This window comes from Arvicanthis niloticus, chromosome 10 (genome assembly GCF_011762505.2).
Source record: "Arvicanthis niloticus isolate mArvNil1 chromosome 10, mArvNil1.pat.X, whole genome shotgun sequence".
Lineage (NCBI taxonomy): Eukaryota > Metazoa > Chordata > Mammalia > Rodentia > Muridae > Arvicanthis > Arvicanthis niloticus.
In genome coordinates this window covers 37869593-37888633 of record NC_047667.1, presented here as the reverse complement: position 1 = coordinate 37888633, position 19041 = coordinate 37869593, and the positions used below count along the sequence as shown (strand labels likewise).

Genomic DNA, 19041 nt, shown 5'->3' with positions numbered 1-19041 from the left:
TTCATTATCGCTTATAACTGCAGCTCCATCATACTAGAGTCTCATGAAGTTTTTCTTTCTTGATAATGCACCAGTATTAAGGTGCATCAAAATTGTCTTCCTTTGATAGGCATGCATTGTTCAAGATTATTTTAGAGTGAGTATCAATCATGTATGGATCTTTCTATTCATTGGGAAAACAGTGAGGAGTCTTAGATATTTCTTAAAATACAGTGAATATTTTATTGGGGCTAATAAAGATATTCACACTAAGGTTGCAGACAGCTCTGGAATCATCTAACAAAAGCAACTTACAACAAACACTGACTGCCTTTAATTAACCATCTGGGACAGACAAGTTACCAAAGGATTAAATTGACATTATGGAATCTTGTTAGATTTGGGCAAATTTTAGTTTTTAAAGAGTTGATCCCAGGGTTTAACAGAAATAATGAACTTTGCTTCGGTTCTGAAAGCAGAAGTCACACTGTGCCATTTTAAAAAAAGTCCATATGTTGTGAAGCTCCCTGTTAACGACTTCAAGTTCGAAATCATTTGAATTTCTGTTGTTGTTGTTGTTTTAGATTAAAGCAAATATTTAAAGTGAAAATACAAAAATAACTCACACAGATAATGAGATGAATACTTTGGCTAGCTAAAATGATGCATAAACATGGGAAGTGAATATTTGCTGAATATGATCATTAACAGATTTTTGAATCATTACAATTATGTTTTCAGCATGTGCTGAGCAGATCCATTTACTCTGAGTCATCTCCCAGACTCACTTTGTCTTTGCTTTATTCCTACCCTTCCTCCTGCTGGTTCCCGTTCATGTCATATTCTTCAGTGTCCCACTGGTTAATGTATTCCCAGGGACAACTGGGATCTAAAAGCAGACATTGAGTTTGAATTATCATCTAGGCTTGCTCTACTTTAGTGTGTGTGTTTTTTCACTTTGATAATAGCAGACAACTCCCCCTCCCCCACTTGTGGTTTATAAAGTGTTTTCTCACTTACTGCAGTGTATGGATCTCTCAAAAAAAAACATAAAGTAGATGGTCTCCATGCTCCCTTTTAGCGGAAGAATTGAGTAAGAACTTGGGAAATTAGATGGGTTCCCCAACTTAGCACAGCTATAGACATGAATCTGCCACTAGTAGTTGGCCATTATATAAAGAGATTGAGAAATATTTCTCACAAATATGAAAAGACTTCCGCTTGAAAATATCTGCATATGGGAAAGCTTTGTATAGATATTGTATGGAGAAGATGCAGAGGGCCGGGCAGGGCAAGATCTAAGTTCACATGAAATAAAAATGAGGACTAAAGATTTAGCTCAGTGGTTACTCATACTGACTGCTTCTCCAGAGGCACTGGGTTTAATCCCCAGCACCCACACAGTTTGTAACTCCTGTCCCAGGGGACTCAATGCCTTCTTCTGGTCTCCTATGCAGTGCACAGCCATGGAACACAGGCATACACGTAGGCAAAATACTCATGCCCACAAAATAATTAAGTTCTTTAAAGCAGATACCTACCTCCTTTTCCAATTAATATCAAAAGAAATTTTCAGGTAAATTTTACCATTTTAGCAAAAGGTTAGTTTTTTTCAGTGGTTTCAGATCTTACACAGTTCTGTCCCACTTGTCATTTTAATGTAATTTAGCAACATAGTGAAAAATGACAAAGTTGAGGCTTCAGGTTATATATATACATATACATATATGTATATATATATGACATGTGTGTGCATGTAAAATAATAGAGAAATATTCATACATTATGAAGTAGTATAGTGCATCTGGTACTATAGTTAGTATTTATGTCACTAAAACAGACGTGATGTGTAGTAGCCCTAAGCTACTATACATTTAAGAGCATTTATACTATACTTTTAAGAGCATGAATGTAAAACCAGCCACAAATCTTTCTGTCTTATGCCTGCCACTTGTACTGATGGCTCCACTTGTACTGATGGCTGCGTCACAGATCCCTCTTGCATTTGGCATGACTATACACTCTGGTTTCTTTCTAAACAGATATTGATGAATGTCAAAACAGAGATACTTGCCAACACGAGTGTAAAAACACGATTGGAAGCTACCAGTGCGTCTGCCCACCAGGTTATCGACTCATGCTCAATGGGAAAACGTGCCAAGGTGAGAAGACACTAGAATATTCATTGTTCCGGTCTGAAATTCAAAACAATGGTGAAAAACATGAGAAGATTTTGTAAATAAGTACTCTCCTAGCTGCTCCTCTTCTTCCATACTTACTGGTCAGATGTGTGTGTCTAAACCAGTGGTACCCAACCTGTGGGTTGATAGTCTGCATATCACATATTTACATCATATTATATACATCACATATTATGATTCACAACAGTAGCAAAATTACAGTTATGAAGTAGCAATGAAATAATTGTATGGTTGGGGGTCAGCACACCATGAGGAACTGTATTAAAGGGTCACAGCATTAGACGGGCTGAGAACCACTGATCTAAACAATAGTTTTGCAAGAAAAAAAAAAAAAAAAGAGAGGTGGCTGAGTGAAGGAGTGAAGGAAAATGACCGGAAGCATTGGTGTGGTCTTCCTTGAAGAATCATTTAACACCGTTCATGTTAAAGAATTTCTAATTTAAAGGGAAAACTTCTTTTCAAACATTTTTTTCACCATTTAGCGAAGGTGGAAGGGAAACCGAGAAGTGTGACCAGTATATACACTGACTACAATGGGGGGGGGGGCAGCTCTATTTTCTCTTGTTAAATTTTTCTCTGTAGGAGTGTGCCACCATGCCCAGCTTTCTTTCTCTCTTTTTGTTTGTTTGTTCTTTTTTTGGGGGGGGGGGGTATTATTTTTGTTTGGCCTTCCTTTTTAAGAACAGTGAGTAGAATCAGAGACCACAGGTAAAAGATCAGTCTCTAGATCTATCTCTAGATCAATCAGCGGAGAAACGGTGATCATCTCTTCATTCTTTGAGTCTGCAAATGAAGACTCAACCACATATCAGTTCTGCTGGGGGTGAAGAATGGCAACAGATGACTTGGTAGTGCTTCCCTGTAAGAGCATCTATTCTAATGCAAACAAATGTAAATAAATCAAAATACTAACTTATAGGTTCTATAGTGAAACGGAGGGCAAAGCACAGTGAAAATAGGAAGGAAAAATACTACCAATCACCAGATTTCCTTGTTTTGTGTGAAAACCATGAAGAGAATAGTGCTTTCTTGATTGTTATTATAATATCCTTAGATGACAAAGAAACCTCCCTCAGTTTTGTAAACAAAATCTAACCATGGTGTATGCCTCTGAATTTTGTTCTTTTCTGCCGTATACAAACTATATCCTTTTGAAAAGTTACCAATAACATTTTTATGAGAACATTTTACAATAGCCATAAAAATGAGATCAAGTTTTCCTCTTCAACTTCACAAAGACTTGAGAGGGATGTAGCCTGTAGAAGACGTGTCCTGGAAACCAAGACCAGTAGGGAGGATGGCTTTACCTGATGTACCAAGAGCCAGTCCTTTCCCGACCCTCCCACTGTCTGAGGGTCTCCATGTAGGTTGCTGGGGCTGGAAAAGAAGCTTGAGCTCAGTAGAGCCTTTGCTGTCATCCATCGATCACTGAACAGTATGAAGAATGTACCCTACATGAATAACTCGAGTCAGCAATGTAGATATAATGCCCACTCATGTATATAAACAAAACTCCTACGTAAGGTGACTATGTGAATCCCAATACGCTAGTGTAGTCAAGACCTGAGGTAACACTATCTCAAACTGTACATTCTCCAATGGCCTCTTCTCTTTCCTGAGATGCTGTGAATACTGCAGGCAGCACATGCTGGATTGGGGGTGGGGTGGGCGTGGAAGTGCTGAATCTCTATACTTTAGAACTGACATCGCTCCCACATCTTCTAAAAGAACATCAGTGTCACTAGGTTAGGTGGCAAATGCCTTTTCTTCCCAGCTCTTTGTAGGCAAAGGCAGGCAGAGCCCTGTCAGTTTGAGGCCAGCTACAGCTTTATAATGAGGTCTTGTCTCAAATATTGAGATAGACAGGGAGGGGCGAGAGAGGGACAGAGAGAGGGACACAGAGAGACACAGAGAGACACAGAGAGAGACAGAGAGAGCACCGATGCCCAAACCTACAACTACCCTTCCTACAACTGTCTCAGGAACCAAAGAAGGATGCAGGGCAAATACCAAAGCATTTAGAATTACCAACTGAACCACAAAATCTTTTAAGCAAAGTTAAAGGGTTATATGATACACTCATTAGAGAGATTTTCCTTCTTTTCTAAATCTTGCCAGTTTTTTTTTTTTTTAATTGCCTTCATTTAGCTCAAAACATTTTTCAGTCTTCACTTGTGCTACAGAGTGGAAAATACTGTGAACAAATCAGAAACAGGTGTCATGGAAGTGTTTGCAATTTAAATGATTTACATACTTTTGTGGTTTTAAAAAGACACCAGAGAAAACATTTCTGCCTTTTTAAAGAATTCTTTACTCTAAGGAACAGCTTAGAGACTCTTTATAGCTTTAGAAAGTCTTTGAGGCATTTACAAGAAGCAAGGGCTGTTTTTCAGCCTGGTTTTTTTTGGGTTTTTTTTTGTTTTTTTTTTTTTTTAGCTTTATACATTACTAATGGCCGTGTCAGTAAGAGTTGGGAAATTACAATGGACAGTGTCATAAGGAACAAAGACAGAGAATCCTGTCAAAAGTAGAAGTCATTGGGCTGTAAAATTAAAAACAAACTACAAAAAGTGTGACCAATCAAGATTTGACTGAGAAGCAAAAAAAAGGAGAAACTAAAAGAAACTCAGCCTGATTTTATGCACCACAAATATTAAAAAAGAAAACTCAAATAGACTTTCACATATGACAAATAATGCTTTGTTTGAAAAATATCAGTCAAAGAATATGCTTTTTAAAGGGAGAAAATTTAATATTATATAGCATTTGAAAGGAGTTCTGTCTTCTATGTTTTTAACCACAAGGGGCATGTTTATCAAGAGTCCAAGTTAATTAATACTTTGTATTTTTTAAAATCCCAGTCCCCCTTCCCAGACTTCTTCACCCCATACCCCTTCCCTTTGCCTCTGAGAGGGTGCTCCCCCACCCACCAACCCCAGCCCTTACCCCCACCTCGTTCATTCCCCTATCCTGGGCATCAAGCGTACAGGATTAGGCTCATCGTCTCCCACTGAGGCCAGACAAGGCAGTCCTCTGCTACACACGTGCCAGGGGCCACAGACCAGCCCATGTATGCTCTTTGGTTGGTGGCTTTATCTCTGGGAGCTTCCAGGGGTCCCGGTTAGTTGATACTGTTGGATTGGCCTTCCTATGGGGTTGCCTTTTAGTAACCCCATAGGAAGTTCCTTTGATCCTTCTCCTGACTCTTCCAAAGTTGTCCCTGACCTCAGTCCATTGCTTGGCTCTAAGTATCTGCATCTGTCTCAGCTGCTGGTTGAGCCTCTCAGAGGACAGCCATGCTAGGCTCCTGTCTGCAAGCACAACATGGCATCATTAATAGTGTCAGGGCTTGGTGCCTGCAGATGTTCCAAGAGTATCCAGAATTATTTTTAAAGTATCCAGAAGCAATTGCTTAAATCCATCATATTTTCTAATGCTGTTGATATAAAATCATTTCAGCTCAGCTTGCCATTCTTTTCTTGTAGCAGGGATATTTATATAACTGCCTCCACTTCGACTTCTTCTATGATATTTTTACAATGTTTACTAAAAGGCAGGCATCATCAGTTAATCCATTATAGAAGACAAGAGTATTAGTCCTCTAATTTTTCTTTCTTTGAAACAAAGTCTTATTGTGTACCACTGGCTGGACTGGAACTCAAAGTAGTCGTCTGTTCTGCCTACAGGGGGCTGGAATTAAAAGGGTATGCCACCATGCCCAGCTTTATTGATTTCTGTTTGTCCTTTTTGATATTGTGCTTGCCCTTCCTTTTTTAAGAACAGTGAGTATAATGGGAGACCACAGATAAAGAAGGGCTCCATGCCTACAAGCAGACCAAGTATTAAGTACTTAGGAGATTCCTTATGGAAAGCAGACATTAGCATGGACTAAAGACAGAGGCTTTACCTCAACATAGACTACAGTCCTGCAGGCCAATGCATAGTTCTCACATTTGCTTGAAGCATCCAACGACCTTAGCAAAGTACAAATGTTTATGAGGTAGTATTAACTTTTGACTATTTAGATTCAATGTATAATGTGGGGAAATATGAATAATTATCCTGTGTAGGAAATAATTCAATGGATCTTTTATTTTTGTTAATTTTAGTCTACAAAACAATGGGCTTGACCATGATGTTTTCATGAACATGTACCAGGCCCCTTGCTCATAGTTTCCCTTCATTAGCTGCCCCACCCCCTTCCCTTCCCTTCCCTTCCCTTCCCTTCCCTTCCCTTCCCTTCCCTTCCCTTCCCTTCGATGATTCCTTCATCTCCTTTCCCCCCAAAACAGTCCCCTCTGCTTTCATGCCACACATATGCATTTCTAAGTTCTTGTTCTTTATAGACCCATACTGAACCAATGAACCTATGATACTAACAGCTCTTATACATACACACTGTCCTGTAATGTGATTGTGTGGTCCCCACAGCCTGCTAGACTCCATGCTGCTGTGTAAGATCAGTATACAAAGGTAGAGATGAAGGAAAAATTGGGGGCTGGAAAAAAAATTAATATAAATAGAGATAAAGAAAATTTTGAAGCTGCAACAAAATTTAAGAGAAATAAAAATAAATGAAAGTCAGATAAGAAATTCAGGCTCACTGAATTTCTTTCACATTTTTCTCAAGGTCTTTTTCCTCCATCTTTAAGACAATCTCAATTTGTCAAAGAGATAAGACATGTTCATCTGATAAAAAAAAAAAAAACATAATTAGAAATCGGGTCACAGAGATGATAGACAAGACCGCTGCAATAGAAGTGTTTATGCTGGGATTCTTTATTGTAAGAAAACCAGTTATCCAGAGCATACACGGGCTGGTCCGAGGCCCCAGCATATATACAGCAGAGGACTTCCTGGTTTGGCCTCAGTGGGAGAAAATGGACTTAATCCTTGAGAGACTTGAGGCCCCAGGGAAGGAGGTGGTCTGGTTGAGGGGGAGCACCCTCTTGGAGAAGTAATGGGATGAGGAACTGTAGGAGGGGAGACCAACCGGGAGGGGGGCAATGACTGAAATGTAAATAAATAAAATAATTTAAAAATGAGAGTTTAGAAAAAAAAAAAAAAGGAAAAAGAGGAGAAAAGGAAAGGAAAGAAAAGAATGATTGTAACGTAAAACCAGGAGCAGAAATTATCACCTCATTGTTGTCTGCACAGAGCAAATGATTAAAGAGTCTAGGCACTGATCACTTCTTATCTCTCTAGACACTTTTGTTGTTGTTGTTGCTGCTGCTGTTTTCAAGACAGAGTTTCTCTGTGTAGCCCTAACTGTCCTGGAACTCACTCTTCAGACCAGGCTAGAACTCAGAGGTCTTCCTGCCTCTGCCTCCCAAGTGCCAGGATTAAAGGTGTGCACCACCCCTACCCAGCTAAACACCTTTTTTTAAAAAAAAAAAGAAATTTATTTTTACTTTATGAATCCTATTATTAAATTGTAAATAACTTTGTAGAAAAGAGTATGGTGGTATTGAAACCTAAGGTACCCACTTTAATACAAAACACAGACAGTAAACAATGCAACTTTGACGTTGGCGTCCATGACTCACTCATACACTGCCTCTTGGAATCGCCTCTCTCTTTTCTCTCTCTAACACTGCTCCAAGTTGTTTGAGGGTTCACAATGGCACTTCACAGCTTGAACCCCAGTCCCGTGTAAATGTCATGATGCACTCAGCTGCTATGGGGAGGTGAAGTGGGGGTGGTTACACAAGTAGGCAACTGAGTACCACAGCCCTTCATTTGGCTTGCAAAGACCACATCACGGGAAAGCTGTGTGGAGTGATTTGGTTGTCATTCCTTCAGCACAGGAGGATATTCTCGGTTATTCCAGAAGGAAGCATGCTGTTTCTTCCGTTTCCAGGCAGCCGAGAAGGACTGAAATCTTGAATATCAGAAAAACTCTAAGGCCATATTTTGTTCAAACTAAAATCTAATTTTAAATTGCTAATGTTTGTAGCCATGACTTTTTAGGGAGGCATTAGGTTCATCAATATGTACTATTTCTGTATAGTATATTCATATATTTGCTCTAGGATTCATGCAGCCTGTCTCTGGAAGGTAGATGAAGGATGTGGAGGACCTCCAGACCATGAATTTCTCAGGCAGACTGATGTAGGGAAAGTAAAGTTGGGGGAGTGAGGCTGTGGAAATGGAGTCCCTGCAAAGCTTGCCTGCCTCAATTCTGGTGCAAATCCTCATGTACTACTGGGCAGGTGACGGGTACGACTGTGAAGACAAACAGAATAATAACTTTAGAATCTCAAAAATACCTTAAAGTATTCATTGAATTCTGTGGACACTCATTCAGAAATCCCAATCTCCCTCCCCTCCCTCTCTGAGCGTGTTTCTGTCTGTCTGTCTGTCTGTCTGTCTGTCTTCCTCTGGTGCTCAATTACAAATCTAGAATTAAAAATTATAGCACAAAAACGTCTTCAGAAAGCTTGAAAGTTCTCTTCAGTTCTGTTGCCCTTTTTTAAAAAAATCTGATTACATCAGTGTTTCCATTAAGTAACTCTGAGAAAACCACAGAATACAATGTCTCTTACTTGCATATGTCCACCCTGTCTTTGACATCGCTCCAGGCAATATCCCCATGCCATGCTGCTGGGGGGTACACTCTGCTGCCAGAGCAGTTCAATTCAGCTCCATTTTACCATACTTGAACTGTGGTTTGGGGGGCCATTTATTTGATCTTAGGGTTTTCCTTTTTCAATTTACCTCTCTCTTCAAGATGTGACTCACCCACCAGTGTCCCATGAGTTTACAGCATGAACCCTGGCATTTTTACTGCCTTTATTGCCCCCCCCTCCACAACTTGAGCACAAGAATTGCTCATAGTACTAAGGACTCTTCACTTTATAAAGTATTCACAGGTGTCCCTTAATTTTGAGCTTGGTCAGTGTGTAGCTAAAATATTATTTACTTGACAAACTCACATATGTTCTGCTTTTCAAATAGAAGAGACACACGACACACGAGTGTTCTTAAGAGCTGCCCCCTTCACTTTTACACCTCTCATTTTTCTTTTGATTTTTAACACATATTGAAGGAAAAAATTATCCTCAACACAATCAGGGAAATAAGTAGTCTGGAAAGCATGCTCCTTGTTTTGTGGCTGAAGCTTGGGTGTGACAAACAAGCTTATTACGGAACTAAGGAAAAATGACTTTCTCTGTACTGCAGTCAAAGATCAATGATGGCTACAATGGCCCTTTTTGACCCCAGCTAACAATGCTTTGTGTTCTTTGTGTGGTCCCTAGATATAGATGAGTGTTTGGAGCAGAATGTGCGCTGTGGGCCGAATCGAATGTGTTTCAACATGAGAGGAAGCTATCAGTGCATCGACACACCCTGTCCACCCAACTACCAACGGGATCCTGTTTTGGGGTAGGTTTCACCTTCTTATCCCAGACATGCTTCTGGAAACCCTCTCCTTGACCAACATAACATTGTCAACAGACAGGCTTAACTCATAGAAACTCATAGCCCTGAGGGGAGACACACTGACCACATATTCCTTCTATGAATGGACAAGAGATGAACTCATTAGGCAGCTGCCACTGAAAACCAAACCATCACTCATGATTGCCAAGCCTTCCTGGATGAGGCTTCTATCATAGAGTCCACAGCATAGCATCCAGGGCTCTCCCACAGCAGCAAGTGCTCTATGGGATACAGAGCTAATCTTTCTTTCTTTGAAAAGTCCTCATTTCTATTTGTACTATGTCAAGCTGGTAAGTACTGTCAGCAGGTCGAATGATCCAAGAAGTCCCTTTTTGTTGCTATGGCAACTCACCATGCATCCAGAGAAGGAGAGAAACAAGGATGAGTCAATAGTCTGGCCATCAGTGATGTCTTGCCACATTTCCTGGTGCCTGACAGTCTTCTTACTTCTGAAAAACCTATTTTAGTTTTCCCCACCATGTCTAGGTTCCAAGGTAACTGGATGCTTGAAAACAAGTGATAATGTTTACCTTTGATAATCCCTGCTCATCACCAAATGCTCACTGGAGCTCATACCTTATTTTCCTCTTAGTAATGCCTCAAGTTAAAGTAGCATGGTCCAGTGTGTATTGCCCAGAACCTACCATAAACCTGCTGGCAATTAATCTTATAGGCATAGAAACGGGAAAGAGGGATTTTAAAATATAGAGACTTGTAAAGTATCTAAAAAATAATTTGACTAAAAAAGCTATATTTTCATAAAATAGTCCTTTGTGGAGTTTTTCCCCCTCTGGATCTTTAGAAAAATAATGTAAATGTCATAATGACTTCATGTGTGCTCTGAAAGGGGAAAATTGTTTTTAATGTAAAATAATATGAAAGAAAAGTTTAAAAGGAAGTCATCCCCCCAAAATTCCAAGTGACCTTTAATTATTCTGAGGAAAATAAACCAAATAACTATATATCCTATTTCAACCTTCAACCAGCATTAGGATGAATGTTATAATGTAGCTTGTGGTCTTTCTAGGAGGTATTCATTTCCAAGATATGTACGATGCACTTGTTTATAAACCTGACTTTTTCATTTTAAGGACAAATTCTTAGGAGCGTTCAGGAGCTGTGGTGAAGCATGTGCTTTGTTAAGCACAAAGCCTGCATCCAATCCCAGCACCCCACCAAAAAATAAATAAATAAAATATCCTTGCTTACTTCAGGAACTCTAATTCTTCTGATTTTAATAGAGCAGAGCAGAAATATTGATACTTGACTGTAGACTAGGGTTTGGGTTTTTTTTTTTTTTTCCTACCTGGTATCTCTTTTGAGCCAGTGATTTAAGACATGGGGAGAGCCACATTTGTAGGTAAACAAATGACTAAGAGTCACCATGGCTCATGATCACTGTATCATATCATATCTTTTTCCAGGGTGTATAACTGTGTGCATCTCGTTTATTATTAAACCTTAGGTTCTGCCTTAAGAACTGTCCACCCAATGACTTGGAATGTACCTTGAGCCCCTACGCCTTGGAATATAAACTCGTCTCCCTCCCATTTGGAATAGCCGCCAATCAAGATTTAATCCGGCTGGTTGCATACACACAGGATGGAGTGATGCATCCCAGGACAACTTTCCTCATGATAGATGAGGAATCAGCTGTTCCTTTTGCCTTAAGGGATGAAAACCTGAAAGGAGTCGTGTACACTACACGTCCACTTCGAGAGGCAGAGACCTACCGCATGAAGGTGCGAGCTTTATCCTACAGTGCCAACGGGACCATTGAGTATCAGACCACATTCATAGTTTATATAGCTGTGTCTGCCTACCCGTACTAAGAAGTACTCAAGAATCAAGTCCAAATATTTAAAGTGCATTGATCTAGCAATCAAGGACCTCTACAGTTTACTATCTCTTGAACAGTTGCAATCTTGGCAACTTGAAAATGGTGCTGTACTCTCTTACGTATGTGTTCCTTGGTACTGTTGAAGTATCTGTATGATCCCTCTAAAAGGTTGTGTATCTTTAAGTAAGTTCTAGAAGAGTCCTTTGTTATTTTCTTTATTTATTACACTGGAGCAGTTACTTCCCAAGGATTATTCTGATCAGCTCACAGGACATGTCAGTGATGTTGTGTAGTACCATAGTAGCTAACATCATTTTCTTGGAAACAATAAAACAAAACAAAACTAGTCCAAATACCCTTTGAGCATTCTGGCTACTCTTAAAATGGTAAAACCAGTTACTATGTGTTTTGATAAAAGCTTATGCCATAATATACAATTTTTAAAATATTGATATAACACTTATACATCTTTCATTTTAAAGTTAAAAAAAGAAACACTTTTCTGGAGTGTAGTGGAGATACAAGAAAGTCTGTTTGATCTTAAATGGATTATCTTTATTAAATACCCAAGATACATCAAGATACACTCCCTGAGGTTCTGTGAAATCATCTGAACCTTGTACTATGGTATCAGAAAGTTACTTTCCCTTAAGATAATTGCCCATGGCCTGGGTCTTTGACATTTTGGTATAACCATTTATTCACTCAGCTCCTTAACTTTTACATTCCATATTTTTTGTCAAATAAAATTATTTTAAGACATAGAAATAGAACAGATTTCTTGATTATTGAAATCATGTATGTTCACGTTAACATGTTAAACGTCAATACACTGTACATGGTGGTAACAGACTCTGTAAGCAATTATCAAGATGTATTCTATTTTTATGAAATGTATATATTACCTTAGTGTGTATTTTCTATATAATATCTTAATGGACTCTTTTATAAAGTTATTTTATAAAAAATATTACAGTAAAATAAACCTAAATAAAATTTTCACCTTTTTCTTAAGAACGTAAAATGTGTTTCCTTGTAGACTATATTAGTTCCTCTTCTCTTGCTGTGATAGATATTAAGAGGAAAAAAATCAAGAGAAAAAGGGCTTGGTTTGGCTTACAGCTCTCTAAAGAGTCCATAATGGCAAGCTGCAACACAGAAGTCATGGAAGCTAGTTGATCACATGGCATCCACAGGAAGCAGAAGAATAAGCTGGGTCAGATCATAAGACCTCAAATCCCTCTTTGGTGGCATGTGCCATCTAAAGGTGCTGGGGGTATTGGGAAGATAGTGATTTTAGAGTGTTAGAAGTGGGAGCATTGACTTCTGTGGGTGCTAGGGTAGGTGTGCAACAGAGAAGCAGTAAAGCAAGGGTCTGGCCTCCCTAGAGTGCAGATCCTCAAGGCCAAACTGAGCTTCACTTCATGTGGTCTGGACGTCACAGGGAGGTTCTCACCTTAGAGCATCTGAGCTGAGGTCTTGGATATTACAGCTGATAGTGATGGTGATACTATGTGATGATTTAGTGAGGTCCTTTCTCTGGGAAGGGGCTAGACAGCTCCATAACCTTTCTAAGCGGTGTTAACAACTGTCTGCACAGCACATTTTATATTTGAACCATAACACAGCCATTATAGACACTGAGGTCTTAGCAGTAACATAAATGTGTAGGCAACACAACAGCCCATGATGCATGACTGTACCATTCACACTTTAGAGGATGGGGGCATAGACTACTTGTGCAACCTAGGAGAACTCAGATAGTTAATGGCAGAAATGTCATTCTTTTTGTACTTTATGACTATAAGTGAAAGTTCTCACTCCCTCACAGTTTCCTCATTCATCTAAGCAGTCTCCTTATATCTCATATGATAAATAAATCCCTTGAAAAAATATAAGAAAACATTAACAGTGGAGGAAATGAGCAAAACAGTTCAAGACCTGAAAGTGGGAATAGAATCAATTAAAAAAAAAAAAAAACTCAAACTGGAGGAAATCTGGAAATGAAAATGTTAAGAACTCCACCAACAGGTCTCTATTCTGCTGTCAAGCCTCATTATCAGAATACAAGAGATAGACGAGTTAACCTCAGACATTGAAGATACAACTAAAGAAATGGATACCTCAGTAAAGAAAACGATAAATCTACAAAAATTCTGGCGTGAGTCAGCCAGGAAATCTAGGACACTATAAAAAGCCCCAATCTAAGAATAATAAAAATAGAAGAAGGAAGAGAAACTCAGGTCAAAGACCCAGAAAATATTTTCCAAAATTTATAAAAGAAAATTTTCCTAACTTAAAGAAACAGTTGCCTATCAAGATACAAGTAGCATTAAAAAAAAACACACCAGCAAGGCTGGATCAGAAAATAAAGTCCCTCAGCTCATAATAATCAAAAGATTAAACCTACATAATAAAGAAAATGTTGAAAATGCAAGGAAAATGATATAGTAACATATAAAGGCAGACCTTTAGAATGATGCATGACTTCTTAATGTAGATTCTAATAGCCAGAAGGGCCTGAACAGATGTTCAACAGACTTTAAGAGACCACAGATGCCAGCCCAAACTACCCAGCAAAACTTACACCCACAAGAACTATAGAAAATAGGACTTTCCATAATAAAACCAAATTTAAGTTAACTTTCTACAAATCCTGCAACACACTAAAGGTGCTAGAAGGAAAACTCAAACATAAAGAGGATAATCACACCCAAGAAAACACAGGAAATTAACAATTCCAGACCAGCAAGGGAAACACACACACACACACCACAATAACAAAATAACAGGAATCAAAAAACCTGCTCTTTGATACCTCTCAACATTAATGGTCTCGATGCCCCTAATAAAAAGACAAAATAGATGCAAAAATAGGATCCATTCTTCTGCTGTATCCAAGAAATACACCTAACATTAAAAATGGACATTGTGGTATTCCAAGCAAATAAACCTAAGAAGAAAGCTGATGTAGCCATTTTAATATCTAACAAAACAGACTTCAAACAAAACTAATCAGAAGAAATAAGAAAAAATACAACATACTCATCAAAGGAAAAATCCACCAACAGGACACTGCAGTTCTTAACATCCATGCTTCTATCTAGATACTAGCTGTTGAGTCAATGATTACCAAGCTACAATCTGTAAAGCCTCAGAAGTTGGGTGTAGAGTGAGGTACTAAAGGATACAGATAGATCTTTTTAGGAAAGGGAAATAGAATGATAATGATAAATGTTTGGTTCAGAGTTTAAGTGGGAAGATCAAGTGGGAAAGAGAAGAGAAGGATGAGGGAGAAAATGGGGGGGTGGGGAGACAGCTAAAATTAAGGGCTATTTGATGAGTGGTATGTTGGGCCTTGGATGAGGTAACTCCATTTAACCTGTGCCCATCAATCACATAGGACACAGGTAGAGGCCTCCACCTCCAGAGATTTAAATATTAATGAGTTATCTAAAGGCCGAGGGGTGTAGCTAATTAAGTTATCCCCTCCCCTTTTCCCCCTCCCTATAAAAAATCAGGGGAGCCTGGCTTTGGGGGGGTGGGGGGGGGGGGAGAGCGCTCATCATCTACACCCACTCACCATACCATGAACAATAAAAGCTTTAGAAAACCGGACTCCACGTGTCACCTGGTCTTGCCGCCAGATTCCCAGCCTTTGGAACCTCGAACTGCAGCCGAGGGAAGCCCACAGGGACCTCCTTGGGACCCTGCCGCCGGACTCTCCTCCCCGCCCCCCCAAAGCCATGAGGTTTTTTCCCCACAGTGGTATGGAAACCTTATACAGTAGAAGTTTCACAAAATATATACATATATGAAGGCAATTTAAATGAAATTGACAAATAATGGGGGAGACAGAGCCTCAACTGGACATCTCTTGTCACCAAATGAAATTTCCATTACTAAGATTGGGTTACATCTAATTAAACTGTCTCCAAAGGCATCCCGAGAAAACCCCCAGACAAACCAGGTTGTTGCCAAGACTAAAGGTTGCTCTTTAACTGGCAGTAGGGTGCCATTGCTGAAAACAACACCTACACAACTTACTGAACATGAATAATCCAAGCTGGTGCCTATAAAGAACATCTGCCCTGTGTGCTAGCATCTTTGATATAGAAAAGTACTCTACATACTATACAAGCAGCAATGTAAACGCCATCCCAGCTACGAACCCTTTGATCTACCATGGTGTCCTGCCTTAGTACAATGGTGGCACAAAGCTTGTGGGAGTAACTGACTAATATCTGATTTGACTTAATGTCCATTCCACAAGATGGAACTCATACCTGCCACTGCTTGGGTGACCAAGAACCTGAGACTAGATAGTCCAGCAACCTAGGGTAAAACCAAACACTACTGTTCTACTAAAAGGCTGTAGGGATAAAATTATTCCTACTGACATTCTGCTATACTCATAGATCTACGTGTGAGTACAATAGTAATTCAGCTACTATTAGAGAAGCTTCCTCCTGCAGCAAATGAGACCAAATACAGGGACCAACAAGCCAGACATTATTAAGAGAATGAGAGAACTTGAAACATTCTGCCCTAAACTGTAATAATATCTTTTATTCATATAATGTAATTGTTGTCTCGGAGGCTTCTTGTCTTGATCTGCTAACCTAGGCCTATTCCTGGAAGTTTCTAGCCTCCGTACAATTATAATCTAGGCCAAGAATGTTTTCAGTCTTTGAAACTTACTACAGAATAGCTCACCCTTTTTAATTCTCTCTGAACTCTGGCTGGCTGGTTCAACTCAGGTGTTCTTGCTTTCTTCTCCAAGATACTCATACTAACTTTGGCAATATATTCTAATCTTTTAGCTCCCTCTCAGTCTCTGGCTCACTCTTTCTTCAACCTGTCTCTGTAAAACTCTCCAGTTAAAACTGCTTCTTTAAGTATTCTCCTTTTCCTCTCTCTTCTCATGAGAGCTGGGCATAACTCTATTCTGTCAAATCTTTCTCTGATTCATCACTTTATCTGCCACACAACTGAACATCACTTTCAAACATGTGTGCTTCCTTCAACAAACTAACTTTATTTTCATTGTTTGGGATTAAAGGTGTGTGCTAAGGGCTTTTCTGTATTCCAGCCAAAGGGATTAAAAGTGTGTGCTAGGGGTGAGCCACACAACTAGAAACAGGTTTTTTTCCAGTAAACAATACAACTGGAAGTTGACAGTATGATCAAATATCCTGAAACATTAAATGCAACGTCTCCATCAAATCCACATCCCCTTCAGGGATCAGGGAATTGATGTGCATAGGATCTCAGAAGACTGAAGCAGCATGCATGCAGGGCCTAAATGGGTCTGTACCCAGTGAGGTTCTAAAGGTAAAGAAGTGGACAACATGCCTCTGGTTCTACCCAGAAGCAATCTCTGATTGATATCTACTTGAAAATGAAAATTTAATTTTCTCTAAGCTTCTTACCAGAAAATAACAAACTACTCTAAGGGTAGGCTGCACACCCAGCACTTGAACCAACAGAAAAGTATTGTTGGAGATTCCTAGTCTCATAATGTTGTGTTAGGAGACAAAACACTTGATCAAGGCAACTTAAGGGAAAAAGGGTATATCTTGGCTTACCATTTCTAAGAGCTATGGGTAATCATGGTGGGGATGTTCTCCTTTTCCCCTCAAAGCTGTCTCAAAGACCCAGACTTTTCCTGACTTAATCTGACTTTCTGGGGCAATTGTGTTATTATTTCCTCATAATGATGGCTATTCTTGGTTGTCAACTTGATTACATCTGGAACGAACTTCAATCCAGAAATGGAGGGCACAGCTGTGATCCAGATCTTGAGGCTAGAAGATATAGGCTTCTGACCTGAATATATAATATATCATATATCATATATCATATAATATATAATATATAATATAATATAGGATGACACATCCAGATCTTGAGGCATAGTGGCCATGTAAAGCATATGCCCAGCCAAGATGGTACACGCCTTTAATTCCAAGAGACAAAGGCAAGCATGTCTCTGAGTTCAAGGCCAGCCTGGAACAGAAAAAGTTCCAAATCCAGGCATGGTGGTACATACCTTTAATCTGGGCCACACCTTCTTCTGGAGTCTTATATAAGGACATTGGGAGAAGGAAGACTCACTCATCTTCGACTGTTTTCACTTACTTGCCAGCACATATGTTGGAACTTACTTCTTCAAGACTCCAGCTTATACAGAAGACCAGCTGAAACAACTAGTCTTTTGGGACTGAGCAATTATTAGATTCTTGAACTTCCATTCACAGCTGCCCATTGTTGGGTTAGTTGGACTGCAGACTGTAAGTCATTATAATAAATTCCTCCTAATATAGAGAGACATTACATAAATTCTGTGACTCTAGAGAGACCCAACTCATACACCCATCAACCATACCAGAAGCAAAAAAAAATCAATATATGTTTCAATATGAGTTTTGATGATTCTCTCCAAACCCAAGATTACCACTACCACTTTTCTAGTAAACAGAGTGTTCCCACCCAAGGCTGTATTCTCCCACCCCCTGAGCTTCCCACAAACCCAGCACCTGAAGGAGGCATTGGGTAAATGCCTGTCCATCTCCTGTTTCACCTGCCCAATCAGCATTCCCACACCCCAATAAAAAGACAGAACACGGGACCACATCAAGACAGTAAACAGTCAAAGAAATGCCCCAGAGGGCTGATAGAAGTGCATCAGTCGTTAAGAAACACCTTATAAAGGCTCTCCTTAAGTATATCAGCCTAGATCTAACACAGTGGGAAGACAGTACTTACTCACTTGTCTCCTCATCATCCTCCAATATTCAAAAATCAAAACAACAAAGGTTCCAAAAGCAAAAAAAAATAAAATAAAAATAACCCTCAAAAGACTTCGTTCTAACTGCTTTTAAGCTTTTCCTTGTCCTCTGGCTCTCACTGCTGTGCAATCATAAACACGGAGCACCCATAGCCATGGCTCAGAAAATGAGAAAATCAAAGACTTTCTACTCACATCCCAGTGGAAAGATGTCAACTCAGTCACGATCAAGGAGACCAAGGACAACATGAAGTTGAAGGTTCAAGGTTCCCTGCAGCAGGTACCTTTACACCCTGATCATCACAGACAAGAAGGCAGAGAAGCTAAACAGTCCCTGCCCACCTGGTTTGGCAGTGAAGGAGCTGCAATGAACCAAATCTCCACATTTTACTATTAAAAGCCCAGAAAATGAAAAAAAGATACTTGAAGGGCTTTAATAGTAGAAAGAAAGAGTGTAAACATCAAGCCAAATTCCAACTGATTGCTACTGGTACCTAGAATATCTAAAGAGAGCCATTTTCTCCTAAGAGAACACCATTGTACCCAGCTTCAAGTGTGACAAAGAAGGACACTGAGTCAATGCATGCCTTAATATATGAGGTCCACTGACACCTGCCCTGTGTGTAATTAAAAAACATTGGAAGTTGAGTTGTCCTCAAGCCCCCGAATGATGGTCAACTGTTCCACATCCTAACTCTGAGCTAGCATTCTCAATTCCTGAGTTCTGAAGGTGGGCAATGCCCACACTCAGAAGGCCCTACTACAGTAACCATCACTAATACCAAGTC

The 19041-nt window shown here is 39.5% G+C and overlaps 1 protein-coding gene across 1 annotated transcript in view; it reads left to right on the top strand.

The window, feature by feature from the left end:
* Positions 1–12474, top strand: part of Hmcn1 (hemicentin 1) — a 417178-nt gene extending 404704 nt beyond the window's left edge. The window contains exons 105-107 of the mRNA XM_034513608.2: positions 2022–2141; positions 9440–9566; positions 11089–12474. Of these exons, the coding sequence (XP_034369499.1) occupies positions 2022–2141; positions 9440–9566; positions 11089–11455 (614 nt within the window). The 3' untranslated portion in view covers positions 11456–12474. The remainder of the gene's footprint in view (positions 1–2021; positions 2142–9439; positions 9567–11088) is intronic.
* Positions 12475–19041: the final 6567 nt, after the last annotated feature.